Below are 14,381 nucleotides of genomic sequence, written 5' to 3' on the forward strand. Positions count from 1 at the left end.
ACCACACCTGGTTGAATTTTTTTCTGTTTTCTTTTTTTTGGTATTTTTAGTAGAGACCAGATATCACCGTGTTGGCCCGGCTGATCTCAAACAACTGGCCTCCAGTGAAATGCCCACCTCGGCCTCCCAAAGTGCTGGGATTACAGGCGTGACCCACCATACCCGTCTACAATGGGCTGCGATGTTTTTCTATCTATGGGTCTTTGAATCACTACTTCAGAATCACTGGGACTGCTTTAAAGTACAGATTCCTGGCTGCAATGTTTCTGGTCTGTGGCCCAAGAGCCTGCATTAGAAACAAACTCCACAAGTGATTCTGTCACACGCCTGATGTGGAGATCCCAGCAGGGGAGGAGCTGAAGGAAATCCAGTGTGACTGGAGCAGAGGGAGGGAAAGGGAAGCAAAAGAAGGAGTTAGAGAGGAGGTGGTGCTCTCAAACCTCCTGGTGCCTGGGACTCTCCAGGGCGTGTCATTAAAATTCGGATTCAGAATCCGGAGGTCTGGGGTGGGGCCTGAGACTCTGCTTGTCTAACCAGCTCCCAGGTGATGCTGCGGGTTGAGGATGACACTGTGAGTAGAGGCGCGGTCCTGGGTTTCAGTGGCAGAACTTTTACTCTGGGAGCATTGGAGAGTCCACAGTGGGTTTTAAGTGGAGAAGCGACATGATGGGGTTTCAGTTCCATCTCCCTCTGGCTGCTGCTGCAAGGCGGATCGACTAGGGAGGTAGGCGTGACCGTGAGGAACTCTTAGGCGGCTGTGGTAAGGAGATGCCAGGTTGGAGGCTGTCGAGGGTGAGGCGGTGCCTGCTGCCTCCCACCCACTTGGCTGTGCTGGGCCCCCTCAGGGCCCACAGTAGCTTGGGTTCTAGCTGATGCTAACTTTCCTGAATATCACCCAGAGAAGCATGATGCTGCCAAGACGTGTCCTGAGCTCAGGTCTTGGGCTCAGGTCCATGACACCCCCTCAGTCAGTCCCTTCAAGATAAAGCCCGTCATGTCCTCTAGGCCATCCATGGTGCCCTCAGTGGGCAAATGTACACAGTGTACTCAAACTGAAAAGAATAGACAGCTTGACCCAGGTTAGTGTGGCTCTCTAGAAAATCACCAATCTGAGCCAAACAGCCTTGAAAATCCACTTTTAAAACCCAGCAAAGGCAAACAAAGAGAAGTGGAGTGTTGAGCACGTGGGGAGCACATCAGATCTGAGCCAAAGAGTTTAGGTCTCCCCCATCACAGACCACACACAATTTTCTTGGGATTTAGCCGATGGATTATTTCCCCCAGCAAAGCTGAAAGTGTATTTATTAAACACCCTTGGTGGGCTCAGCTCAGGCCTGTCATGTGCTGATACATTCACACCCTTTCTGTGCATGGGGTTCAAGCTCTGCACACAGCCCTTGGAGCTGCTGCCCACATGCCCTCTCCCACCACTTCCCCCAGCCACAACAATTCCTCCAGCAGAATGTCAGCAGCATGACCCTGTCCTCAAGCCTAGGAGCTCCTTTAGAGGTACAGGACACATGCCTGTGGCACATCTGGTGAAGGACTAGACAAGCAGCTGTTTTTAATCATGCCATTGTGCTTGAAGTCTTGGATTAGCGGATCTCAACCTTGCCCACAAACATGAGGAGCCTCAAAAATTACTCGTTTCCAGGCTGGGATCAGTGGCTCATGCCTGTAATCCCAGTACTTTGGGAGGCCGAGCTGGATGGATTACCTGAGGTCGGGAGTTCAAGACTGGCCTGATCAACATGGAGAGACCCCATCTCTACTAAAAATACAAAGATTAGCCAGGTGTGGTGACGTGTGTCTTTAATCTCAGCTACTGGGGAGACTGAGGTAGGAAGATTGCTCGAACCCAGGAGGCGGAGGTTGCGGTGAGCCTAGATCACACCATTGCTCTTCAGCCTGAGAAACAAGAGTAAAACTCCGTCTCAAAGAAAAAAAGATTATTCATGTCCAGGTTCCACCCTGGAGATTCCCATCTAATTGGGCTTTGGGATGTTTAGAAGTGTCTCTAGGGGATCCTAGTGTCCAGCCAAGGATGGAAAGTTTTGGTTTAGGAGGAGTTCGAGGGTAGGAAGGGCAAGAGTAGCAGGAAGAAATCAAGGAAGACTTCATGGAGGAGGGGACCTGCACAGCTCTTAGGGGACCTTGGAAGCCAACCTAGTTGGGAGGATCCTGGGCTTTGCCGTCCAGGAGATCTGGCTTCAAATTCCATCTCCATCAACTCATGAGCTGTTTTATTATGGGTGGTTCATTTAACTTCTGAGGTGGTCTTTCCTTACCTGTGGCACAGAGATGGTAGGAATCACTGTTCATCGATGTCTGAGCATCTGTGTGGCTGCATTTGGACTGTGCCAGCCCGTGGGCACCAGCAGTAAACCCGCTGATGGTACTTCTGTCCCTTACAGTGCACCTCCCAGGCAACTGGGCACCTTGGGAAGCTCTCAGTCAGAGGAGGGACTTTAACCGCGTCAAGGCTCTGTTAAGTCCTGCTGCAAAGAGGCCTAATTCCATCTTGTTTGCCCCAGCATTTCCCAAACAGGTGTGACATTAATAATGTCAAGAGCTCCTCTCTGAGTGAACACCTGTGAACACCTTGTGCAGGCTTCTGTCCCTCCAGGCGGTTATTGACGCTGTGCCTGGAGGGACGCCCAGGAGGAGTGGGGCTCTGCAGGCAGGAGGGCCCAGACTGGACTTCTGGAGTTTGGGATCCCACTGAAGTGGGTTCCCAGGAGGGGGCAGATCCTGAGCTTTCTCACCTGGCTGGGTTGGGGGCAGGAGAGCAGAGTCCTGGAGGACATTGTGACATGCGGTCAGGGATTGGAGGGCAGTTAGACTGCAGGAAGCAACTAAACACAAAATAGTAGATCTCATTGGCAAATCCAGAAAGTGGCCAGTGGCATTTTGGAGAACGCCAAGAGCCTTGTGGCTGTTACGTAGAGATCAGCGTCCACTCAGTCGGTCAGCAGATGTTTATTGAGCACCTGTTATGTGCTGGGGTCACAGCATGGGTTATAGAGACAGGCAACCTGGGTTGGGCTGTCATCCTCACCTCTTCTGTCTAGACCCTGGACAAGCCGCGCACCCAGGCTGAGCCTCGGTTTCCTCATTTATAGCACAGGGACAATGACAATACTACATTGTGGCCTCATCCCGGGATTCAGGGAGGCCTTTAGCCAGTGGGTGGTGGGTCGTGGTGCATCATGAACAGTGCCTGTACTCATGTTCCCTCTCCCGCCTCTTTCCGCAGCCGCGACAATTCCCCAAGCCTGAAGGAAATCCGGAATGGCTGCCAGCAGCCGTGCGACCGGAAGCCCACTTTACCTCTGCGCCTTCTGCACCCCAGCCCGGACCTGGTGTCTCAGGAAGCCACGCTGTCTGAGGCCCGGCTCAAGTCGGTGGTCGTGGCCTCCAGTGAGATCCACGTGGAGGTGGAACGCACCAGCACTGCCAAGCCGGCGCTGACAGCCAGCGCGGGCAACGACAGCGAGCCCAACCTCATCGACTGCCTCATGGTCAGCCCCGCCTGCAGCACCATGAGCATCGAGCTGGGCCCCCAGGCCGACCGCACGCTCGGCTGCTACGTGGAAATCCTCAAGCTGCTGTGAGTGCCCCTCGTGTGCCCGCCGCCAGGGCAGGTGGGAGGAAATTGGGCTTAGCTGTTAGGTAAAGCTGTTTGTTGGTTCGAGCTACACAGCGGTGCCCATGGTAGAGTGGCATGTGTGTGAGTGCACGAGTTGGTGTGTGCAAGAATCTAAGCACAAGTGTGGCAGTGTGTCAGGGCACACGTGGGTGTGTGCATGAGTGGCTTTGGCTATGTATCTGAACATAGGGTGTGTGTACACACATGTGGAGTGCATGCATGGCTTTGTGCCTGTATGCTGGAGTGCCTGGGTGTATGTGTAGGGTGCATGCCCAAGTATACATGTGTACATTTGCGTGCATGAGTTTGTGTGTGTATGAGGATCTGGGTACATCTTCCAGGGTGTGCAGGAGCACAAGGGTGCCCATACGTGTCTGTGAGTGTGTAGACACCTCTGGGGTGTTGGTTGTATGGGATCCTCTGAGCTTGTGAGTGTCTTTGTGTGGCTAAATGGCCATGGGTGGATGTGGATGTGACAGCACACGTGGTTGGCCGAATGTGTGTGTGTTTTTGTTTGTTTGTTTGTTTTTGAGACCGAGTCTTGCTCTGTCACCAGGCTGGAGCAGCGTGGCACAATCTCGGCTCACTGCACCCTCCACTTCCTGAGTTCAAGCGAGTCTCCTGCCTCAGCCTCCCAAGTAGCTGGGATTACTGGCGCCTGTCACCATGCCCGGCTAATTTTTGTATTTTTAGTAGAGACGGGGTTTCACCATGTTGGCCAGGATGGTCTCGATCTCTTGACCTCATGATCTGCCTCCCTCAGCCTCCCAAAGTGCTGGGATTACAGGCTTGAGCCACCTCACCTGGCCATGTGTGTATTTATAGGAAATGGATGAGGGCATGCATGTGGATTTCTCTGAAGGGGTGTGCGTGTGCATGTGCGTGTGTGCAATGTACAAGAGTGGGTGTGTGTAGGCACTTGTGCTGCTTTTGTGCACAGGTGGCTGTGGATGCGGGCATGTGGGTATAACCATCTGTGCTCTAGGGTTGGAGAGCACGTCTGTTTCTCTGTGTATGTTTGCAGGTGTGTGCATGAGCCCATGTTTGTTTGTGTTGTGTGAGCCATGCGTGCTGTGTGCTTCAGGGTGAGTCTCTGTGCGTGTGCATGTGTCTTAGTGGTGGGTGATGTGCAGGAGTGTGTGACTCTGTCTTGGGGTATGTGGCTGTGCGTGTTGGTGCCGTGTGCCTGGGTGTCCGTGGGTGCGCATTGACGTATGCCCGGGTGTCCGTGGGTGCGCATTGACGTTGTATGCCCGGGTGTCCGTGGGTGGGCATTGGTGTATGCCCGGGTGTCCGTGGGTGCACATTGGCATGTGCCCAGGTGTCCGTGGGTGCACACTGACGTTGTGTGCCCGGGTGTCCGTGGGTACGCACTGGCGTTGTGTGCCCGGGTGTCCGTGGGTGCGCACTGGCGTTGTGTGCCCGGGTGTCCGTGGGTGTGCATTGGCGTTGTGTGCCTGGGTGTCTGTGGGTACACATTGGCATTGTATGCCCGGGTGTCCGTGGATGTGCATTGGCGTTGTGTGCCCAGGTGTCCATGGGTGCGCATTGGTGCCGTGTGCCTGGGTGTGGGTGTAGGAGACCCGTGGACTTGGGGCTGCTCTGGGTGGTGTGGCTTCTGAACTGGCTCCTTCTGTGCCTGTCCCTGCCCCTCTCTGAACCTCGTGTGTGTGACTCTAGGGTGGAGGGAGGTGCAGTTCTTAATCCTTGACCCTTAAGGGTCTCTCCAGCCTTGCCATCCACATGCTCCACCTGACCTGTGTAGCTCAGACCTGTGAGCACCTGATTCCGGGAGCCCCACTTTGAGGGACTTTGTTGACTCTTCCCTTCTACGCCCCCACAGAGCCCTGTGGTCCCATAGACAAGCTCAGTCTGCAGGCACTCAGCAGACGCCTGCCCCTTTCTTGCTCCACAAACTCCTTTGGAACAAGCTCTGCCCTGCTCTCAGGAGCTCTGAATCCACAGATGGGCATTTTCAGATGCAGCTGCTCGTGGTTGCTGGACTTTTCGAAGGGGTTGGGGCTGCGGCTGTGTTGTCACATTTAACCAGTGCGTGGTTCCTGTCTAGAGCCAGGGCTCCCTGGCCCTCAGCCTGTGGGGAAGCCACTTGGAAGCCTGGCGCCTGGGGTGTCATCTGTGTGGGTGGGCAGGGTTTCCCTGAGCCCCTGTGTCGTCACGCGGCTGGGCAGCATTTGTTCATTCTGTCATGTGTGTGTCGATGCTGGAGCCTGCTCAGGGTTTGCAGGGATGGAGGGCAGCTTCCAGGGGCCTGGTGAGCTGGAGGAATGGCTGGGAGGCACCTTGGAGTGTACCCTGTGCTCTACAAGCAAGGCCTGTGGTGCCTGCGAAGGTGAACCTATATGCACACACGGTCACAAGGTGGCTTCTGCTGGTTTCTAGGAGATCATGGAGGTGGCGTTCCCACATCACCTCCTCTGCCCCCGGCTTTGGCCCCAGAGGGGAAAGGGTGGGGTGTGCCCAGGGGTTCAGGACCAGCCCCGCCCTGTGGTCCCAGCAACAGAGGTCAGATGAGGGCATAACTACGTTCAGTGCCCTCCGCCCCTAATCAAGCAGAATTCCAGATCCCACACTAAGAGCATCTCTAAGAACTCGCCTCAGCCCTGAGTGTCTTCAGGGCAAAGGGTGTTAGCTCTCCCGGTGGCAGCCAGGGTGGGGACCTCCCTGGATTTTTGGAGGGGGCTCCTTGCTCTGATGGAGGTAGAAGCCCCCAGGCCAGTGACTCCAGCTCCCCAATTCCAGCTGTGTTTTGTGAACACCATGAACTCCTGGGCCTTCTGCTATTTTGGGCCTGACTCCTATTTCTCATGAAGCACTAAGCATTTGAGTTTCATCACATAGTTGACATACATTTTTTCCTTCTTCATAAACATGTTCATGAATGAGGGCTCTGTTCTCCCCCATCTGCGTCCAGAGGCCCCACCTGCCCGCATCACCAAGCTGCCAGGGTACAGGTGGGGGTAAGGGCTGTCGCCAAGGGCCCAGGACAGTCCTGATGGAGCTGCACAGAGGAGCGGCTCCCGCCCAGCCCCAAGGCCTCCAGAGAATGGGATTTATGCTTCCAGAAGCCTCTTCCACCTTGGGGGAGTGCAACACAATTTGGGCCTGATAGCTTTATTTTCCCAGCAGCATTCCTCCCCGCACCCAGCAGGCTGCTTTAGTCGCTGGCTGGATGGAGGCCTCAAGCTGGTTGGATCCAAACAACTCCAGCCGCTCAAAGGGCTCCAAAGTGAGATCTGTGGGGACAGGCACAGACTCAGGGTTAGATCATGCTGGGTTCAAGACCCACCATGCCACATACTGCTTGTGACCTTGGATGGTTGGTCATCCTCTCTGAGCCTCCGGTTCCAGGCTGGGAAGCGGTGTGAGTATGGCTGCGTCTGGCATTGGTGACAAGGTGGGAGGGGCCGGCCCTGAGTGCGAGGTGAACACCCAGCCAACGGCTACCATCCCATTGAGAGCGAGATGCGTCACTGATTCAATAACAGTGCTTTGGGAGAGAAGCCAAATGGCATTCAGTGCACACTTGGATTGCAGGAAACTCACATCTAAGTACGGAGTAAATGCGGCGTGTGCCTTAGCTGCTGTGGAACTGTGGCCAGTGTGCTTGGCTCCTCTGGGCCTCAGTTTTCTTGTCTGTAAAGTATATGTCTTCTCCGAGGACTACATGAGAATTCCGGCATGTTGGGGGTTTCTGGTGCTGGCCCAGCCTCTGGTTCTTGATAAGAGTAAACTGCTGTTATCAGCCAGGTGCAGTGGCTCATGCCTGTAATCCCAGCACTTTGGGAGGCTGAGGCAGGCAGATTACTTGAGGTCAGGAGTTCAAGACCAGCCTGGCCAACATGATGAAATCCTGTTGCTACTAAAAATACGAAAATTAGCTGGATGTGGTGGTGAGCACTTGTAGTCCCAGTTACTGAGGAGGCTGAGACACGAGAATTGATTTAACCCAGTGGGGCGGAAGTTACAGTGAGCCAAGATCATGCCACTGCACTCCAGCCTGGATGACAGAGTGACACTCCGTCTCAAAAATAAAAGAGTGAACTGCTGTTATTAATATTGAAGTGCCGCCCAAACGAGAACTACACATAAAGAAAAAACTGCTGAGCACACTGGCTCAAGCCTGTAATCCCAGCCCTTTGCGAGGTCGAAGCCGGTGGATCACCTGAGGTCAGAGTTTGAGACCAGCCTGGCCAATACGGTGAAACCCGGTCTCTACTAAAAATAGAAAATTAGCCAGGCGTGGTGGTGCATGCCTGTAATCCCAGCTACTCAGGAGGCTGAGGCAGGTGAATCACTTGAACCTGGCAGGCGGAAGTTGCAGTGAGCCGAGATCATGCCATTGCACTACAGCCTGGGCAACATGAGTGAAACTCCATCTCAGAAAAGAGAGAAAGAGAGAAGTAGATGACTTGGTGTGGAATTGAGGGGTCTTAAAGAGGGCGCTGTGTATGGGCTGAGGAAGGCATGCTTAGAGCCTTGGCCCAGTGGGGCCAACCACATGCGTCGGAGAGGGCAGTGCTGGTCCCAGTGTACACGGGTCATGCTTCCCGCCCCACTGCCTGGGGCCAGGGGTAGTGATGCACAGGCCCTGATCAGTTGCCATGTGTTCCCATAGGAAGGCCCCTGCATCATTAGAATTTGACACTTTTGAAAAGTAACCTCAGTCACAAAAATTTCCTGGATGCTTGAAAAGGAAAACGATTCCAAGTGCAGGTAGAGGTTGATGCTGAAAGGAAATCACCGCGTGGGGCCCAGGAGGGGTGGAATGATGAAGCCCCTGGAGCCCAGCTCTTGTCCTGTGGGCACCTGTCTGTGAGTCACACCCTCCTTTAGCCCCGTTTATTCATTCTTTCGGCCAGCTTTTTTTGGCATATCTACATCAGGCCAGACTATGCTCAGTGCCATGCTGGTCCCTGTACTCAGTCCTTCTGAACCTGAGTATTGCCAGGTGCTAAGAGTAGTGACATCAGTGCTCAGCCGGGCTGCTGTAAAGCTCGGATGGGCGGAGTGTGGAAGACCCAGCATACTGGGCCACAGGGGGAGCTCGGGTTTCTGATCAGCTCCCATCTGCTCCTGGGGGCTCTTTGCAAACATTAGATTTTGAAAGAGGCCTTGATGGGGAAGCTCCTCGGGGAACTTCAGGGAAATGTGGATGAAATGAGGGTTGTCCTCATGACCCATGACCAGGAGGTAGACCCAGGGGACATCCTGTATTACCTGCAGTAGTTCTGCTCCATGAATAACTTCCCCTCCCTGAGACCACAGCTCTGCTGAGGAGCAACACCAGGAATTTGGTGCAGGAAAGGGGGATTTTTTTAGGGGTTAGAGAACCATGTCCTATGGCTGACATGGGTAAACAGGCTGAGATGGAGAGGGAGTTTCGAAGCAACACCAGGTCCAGGACAAAGTCCGTGGACATCACTGAAGTGTCTGGTGAGTGGCGAAGGTAGGGTCAGCAGGACACCATTCAGCAGGCTTTCTTCCTCGCCCAGGTCCTCTGGCCCCAGTTCCCTCCACCACTGGCCAGAGCTAGGGTCATGTCACCCTCCCTTCCGCCCACCCGCTGCCAACCTGGGGGATGAGGGGTTGGAGCTGGGGTGCCTGGATGGGGAGAGGGTGGAAGGACCCTTCACTTGGTTGAACACTCTGGCTTGGAAGGCACCGTAACTTGGTCCAAGCTCCATCCCCAGTATTTCAGCATTTAAATGAATTTGGACGAGTTACTTCACCTCGGAGCCTTCGTTTCCCCAGCTGTAAACTAAGGATGATGATCTCCGTCAGTGCATTCGGGTTCTCTGCACTGCTCTGAGAATTCAATGAATTCGGCCGGGCGCAGTGGCTCACGCCTGTAATCCTAGCACTTTGGGAGGCCGAGGTGGGTGGATCACCTGAGGTCAGGAGTTCAAGACCAGCCTGGCCATCATGGTGAAATCCCATCTTTAAAAAAAAAATTGTAAAAAAGAGAATTAAATGAATTCATAACAGTGCCTGGCACCCAGGTGTGCAGTGGTTTCAAATTAATGCTTGCAGAGAAATATGTATACGTGTGTGTGTTCATGTGTCTGTGTGCCGTGTGCATTTACTCTCCAGACAGATAGATGCATCGATCTGTTTGGAAACTTTATTCTTCATTTATTTATTTTTGAGATGGAGTCTTAACTCTGCCTCCCAGGTTCAAGCGATTCTCCTGCCTCAGCCTCTCCAGTAGCTGGGGTTACAGGTGCCCACCACCAAGCCTAGCTAATTTTTGTATTTTTAGTAAAGATGGGGTTTCGCCATGTTGGCCAGTCTGGTCTAGAACTCCTGACCTCAAGTGATCTGCCAACCTTGGCCTCCCAAAGTGCTAGGATTATAGGCCTGCCAGTCTAGGGACACCCAGCCTCAACTCCCCCATAGCCTCTGGCCAGCCACCTCCATTCATCCACCAGCTGGGGTCACAGACTTCCAAGCTGGTCTGGGGTGAGGCAAGGAAGGAAGTCTGCTTGCCCTCTCCCTCCTTACATACCTGCACCCCTCTCGGTCTTGGGGGAGCTGCCAAGAAGCCGAGCCCCAGGCTGGGAGACCCAGAGGATGTGGCTTCTGCCCAGACCCCGCCCCAGATAGGCCAAAACCTCCCACCAGGCTGAGCACCTGCGAGTACAGGCCACGTTTGCCATTCACAAAACAGGTTCAGGAGTGAAAAGTGACCGTGGGCCTGCTGCTGGGGCTCGCACCCCTCCCATGGGGACCCCGACTCCTCTGATTGTGGGTGACTTCAAATCCCCTTAAAGTTCTGTACCTCGTGACAGTTCTACATAGAATATGCCTCCCTTGTTTTTTGCGATGCTGTGTGACTGAGGCTGGAGAACAGTACCGCCGTCACAGCCGACTGCAGCCTCGAACTCCCGGGCTCAAAGAATCCTCCCACCTCAGACTCCCAAGTAGCTGGGAGTACAGGTGCACACCACCCACCTGGCTTGCTCTCTTTTTTTTTTTTTTTAGAGAGAGAGGCAATCTCTTCATGTTACCCAGGCGAGTCTCGAACTCCTTGCCTCAAGTGATCCTCCTATCTTGACTGGGATTACAGGTGTGAACCACCACATGCCCACCAGTGCCCTTTGGATACAGGGAAATAGTCTTCCTCAGGCGTGGTCTGGGCCACCCTCTTTGTGAGACATTGAGAAGGTGGAGCACAGATGCTCAGGCTAGGCTCCTGGGTTCAGATTCCAGCTCTCACCAGCTGTGTAGTCTGGGGCCAGGGTAGTTTCTCACTGCGTCTCCATTTTCCTACCTATAAAACGAGGGTGGCAAGAGCACCCGCCTGACCGACTTGCTGGGAGAGCTGCACAGGCTGATGCTTGGGAACCCTTGGAGGGCACGTGGCACACGACAGGCGCCGAAGACGTGGTTCGTTGTCAACTGCGTTTCCATTTTCTGGAAACCATGAGTCAGGGACTGGTGGGAGGGAAGAAGGAAGGGGATTCTTCTGGAGGGCAGATACGCTAGCTGCAAAAACAGATGACCCCTCAGAAGGGAGCATGTGAATACGGGGGCATAAAGGGGTCTCTGCATCCTGACATGTACTGACAGGCCTGAGACCACTGTAGCTCTGAGACCCCCCAGGCCACGTGGCACCTGGGCCTTCTGCCCTCAGGCACTGCAGTCCAGAGCACCTGCACTCAGTCCTCAACCTGCCTTCCAGGAGCTGAGTTCCCTTCCTTACCAGCACCCTCTGCCCTTACGTGTCACTCTGGGGATAAAGTGAGCAAGTCGGGTAAGCAGTGAGTGAGCAGCCGCTGGCCTCACTGTCAGGACTTATCTCAGGCCACCAGGCTTTCCTGGTCGTGCTTTTCTGTGTGTCCAGTGTCAGAGCATTTCCTCAGAATCTTCCAGGGTGTGATCGGGGCTCTGGAGGCTGCCACTCTGTTGTGGGCTTATTTGGAGGAAGGTGGGGTGGGAAAAGCCCTCACTTGGGTTATCTAAACCATATATTGTCAATAGGAGCGAACATTTGTTCATGGTGAAAAAGCATCTCCCCGTATCTATATAAGACACAGTTAGACACACAGCACACAAACCGATACACAGTGTATCTGTGGTGTGAATTGTATGTGGGTAGGGGTCCTGGGACCACCCCTCTGCCCATCCCAGGTCGGAGCACCCCCCCGGCCTCTCCCATGGGTGGTGCTAGGTGTCACTGGGGCATCTGTCTGCAGCGCCCTCTCAACATGGGCTACTGGGTGAGGGTTCAGATCCTGCCTCCTGCCCTGGTCCAAGCCATGATCTAAGTTGGCATCCCACTCAATTTTGGCACATGCTAGTCCCCCAGTTGGAGACTCAACATCCCTTCTGCTCTGAAGCCACCCACAGGCCCCAGGCTCTGTCCCTGACCTGGTCCCAGTGTGCACTGGATCTTGGGCTCAGCAGGCCTCTCCCCAGCACCAGGCATCCGCCCAGGATGGGGTATGCAGAGATGAGACCCGGGCCCCTCCCTGGGGTGATGTGAGGCAAGATAGGCAGAAGCTCGGGAGCCCCAGGGACAGCTCTTGGCTCGGGCGGGGATTGCTCCAGTGGCCACCCCTCACTTTATGTGTTAGGGTTTTAAGCTCTGGGCCCTCAGAGGTGCCCAGGCCTGGCTTAGGACAGCCAGTGAGAACCGACTACCTCTGGGTTTGTTTTTCAGCAAAGTCTCTACAGCCAGAGAGATCCGGAACCTAGGTGGGGAAACTGGTTAAAAACACAGTACAAGCCGGGCACAGTGGTCATGCCTGTAATCCAATACTTTGGGAGGCTGAGGCGGGCAGATCACAAGGTCAGGAGTTCAAGACCAGCCTGGCCAGTATGGAGAAACCCCATCTCTACTAAAAATACAAAAATTAGCCGGGCCTGGTGGCAGCTACTCGGGAGGCTGAGGCAGGAGAATCACTTGAACCCTGGAGGCGGAGGCTGCAGTGAGCCAAGATCACGCCACTGTACTCCAGCCTGGGCAACAGAGCAAGACTCCGTCTTAAAAAAAAAAAAAGGACAGTACGGGCACTGGGGCAGAGAGCACGGGTCATGGTCTTAGACATACCTGAAGTCAGATCTCAGCCACTCCCTGGTGACTTGTGGGAAGTCACAGACAGCCCTGAGCCTCATTTTCCTCATCTGTAAAATGGACGGGTTGTAATGACTGCAGTCTCTGGAGGCTGTCAGTGACTGCTCTGCTGTGTGGTATAAGCCCGTCTGTACTCAGACTGAGATGCCGATGAGTTCTCTGGACCCTCCCAGATTTTGGGGGGAAGAGTTGGCCAAAAAACTTGCTTTCTGGAGTTGTTCTGGTAGCTCTTCGGGAAGCATCCTGTTGGCCCTCAGGAACCTCCTGACGTTGTTGCTTCCCTGCTGGGGCCTTGCTGTGTCACAGCCCTGTGGTCACAGTCAGTGAGCTGCCTGACTGCTCCTAGTCCATAATTTGGACTCACCACACAGGGTCCTCTGGGCAGATCCATGAGCAAACACAGGCAGAGCACTTGGTTCATGCCGCAGTGTGCAGGCAGGGCAGAGCGAATTGCATCTGCGTTATCAGCAGTGCTAATCCTGTCCCATGGGACAGTGGTCTTCCCAGGGTCGGACGGGGGTGACATGCTGGTGTCTGGCTTCACCCCACACTGTGGTGTGGTAGAGCCTGAAATACCTGCTCTGAGTCCAGCCTTGCCCCTTCATAGCCGAGTGGATGACTCAGAGTGGATAACCCACCTCTACCACCGGCCCTGCACACAAGAGGAAGGCTCTCTCGTAAAAGGGCCCAGTGAAGGCAGGTGAACAGCGAGGTGCTTCCCACACCTGTTCTGACTGAGGTTTAGCCCTCTTTCCTCACCCAAGCAGGCACTGGCTTTTGCTAAGATCTCAGTTGTGGTCTTTCAGGGCTGGTGAGAGCCAAGGCTGTGCCGTCACAGAAGCCTGGATTTGACTTCTCACCCGCCATGGCTGTGTGACCTTGAACCTCTGAGCCTCGAGGTTCTCATCTGTTAAGTAGGGTTACTTACATTGACTTTATTGTGCTCTTGTAAAGAGTAAATGGACTAAGGTAAAGCTCTTAGCATAAGGCAGTGTGTGTAGAAAGTCTCCAGGACATCGGAGCTGCTGTTACTATTATTGTCGTTGTTACTGCTGTCATTAGCATCAACTGTGAGAAAGGAAAAATGAAAAGCTGTTGTCTAAAAGCAAGAATGAAAGGATCCACCAAGGCTGGCGTGGTGGCTCACACCTGTAATCCCAGCACTTTGGGTTATTTATTTTTTTTGAGAGGGAGTCTTGCTCTGTTGCCCAGGCTGGAGTGCAATGGTGTGATCTTGGCTGACTGCAACCTCCGCCTCCCAGGTTCAAGCAATTCTCCTGCCTCAGCCTCCTGAGCAGCTGGGATTACAGGCATTAGCCACTGCACCTGGCTAATCCCAGCACTTTGGGAGGCTGAGGCAGGCAGATCACCTGAGGCCAGGAGTTCGAGACCAGCCTGGCCAACAGCAAAACCTGTCTCTACTAAAAATACAAAATATTAGCCTGGCGTAGTGGTGCACACCTGTAATCCCAGCTGCTCAAAAGACTGGGGCACAAGAATCACTTGAATCCAGAAGGCGGTGGTTGCAGTGAGCCAAGATCATGCCATTGCACTCCAGCCTGGGTGACAAGAGTGAGACTCTGTCTCAAAAATAAATAAATAAATGTTTAAAAAGAAACAAAAAATAGAAGATCC

At 54.0% G+C, this 14,381-nt stretch overlaps 1 protein-coding gene across 3 annotated transcripts in view; it reads left to right on the forward strand.

The window, feature by feature from the left end:
• Positions 1-14,381, forward strand: part of CMIP (c-Maf inducing protein) — a 252,584-nt gene that overhangs the window by 217,102 nt on the left and 21,101 nt on the right. For all 3 annotated transcript variants that reach the window (XM_035281878.3, XM_035281880.3, XM_078357837.1), the window contains one exon: positions 3,257-3,610. In XM_035281878.3, coding sequence (XP_035137769.1) covers positions 3,257-3,610 — 354 coding nt within the window. The remainder of the gene's footprint in view (positions 1-3,256; positions 3,611-14,381) is intronic.

This window comes from Callithrix jacchus, chromosome 20, assembly GCF_049354715.1.
Source record: "Callithrix jacchus isolate 240 chromosome 20, calJac240_pri, whole genome shotgun sequence".
Lineage (NCBI taxonomy): Eukaryota > Metazoa > Chordata > Mammalia > Primates > Cebidae > Callithrix > Callithrix jacchus.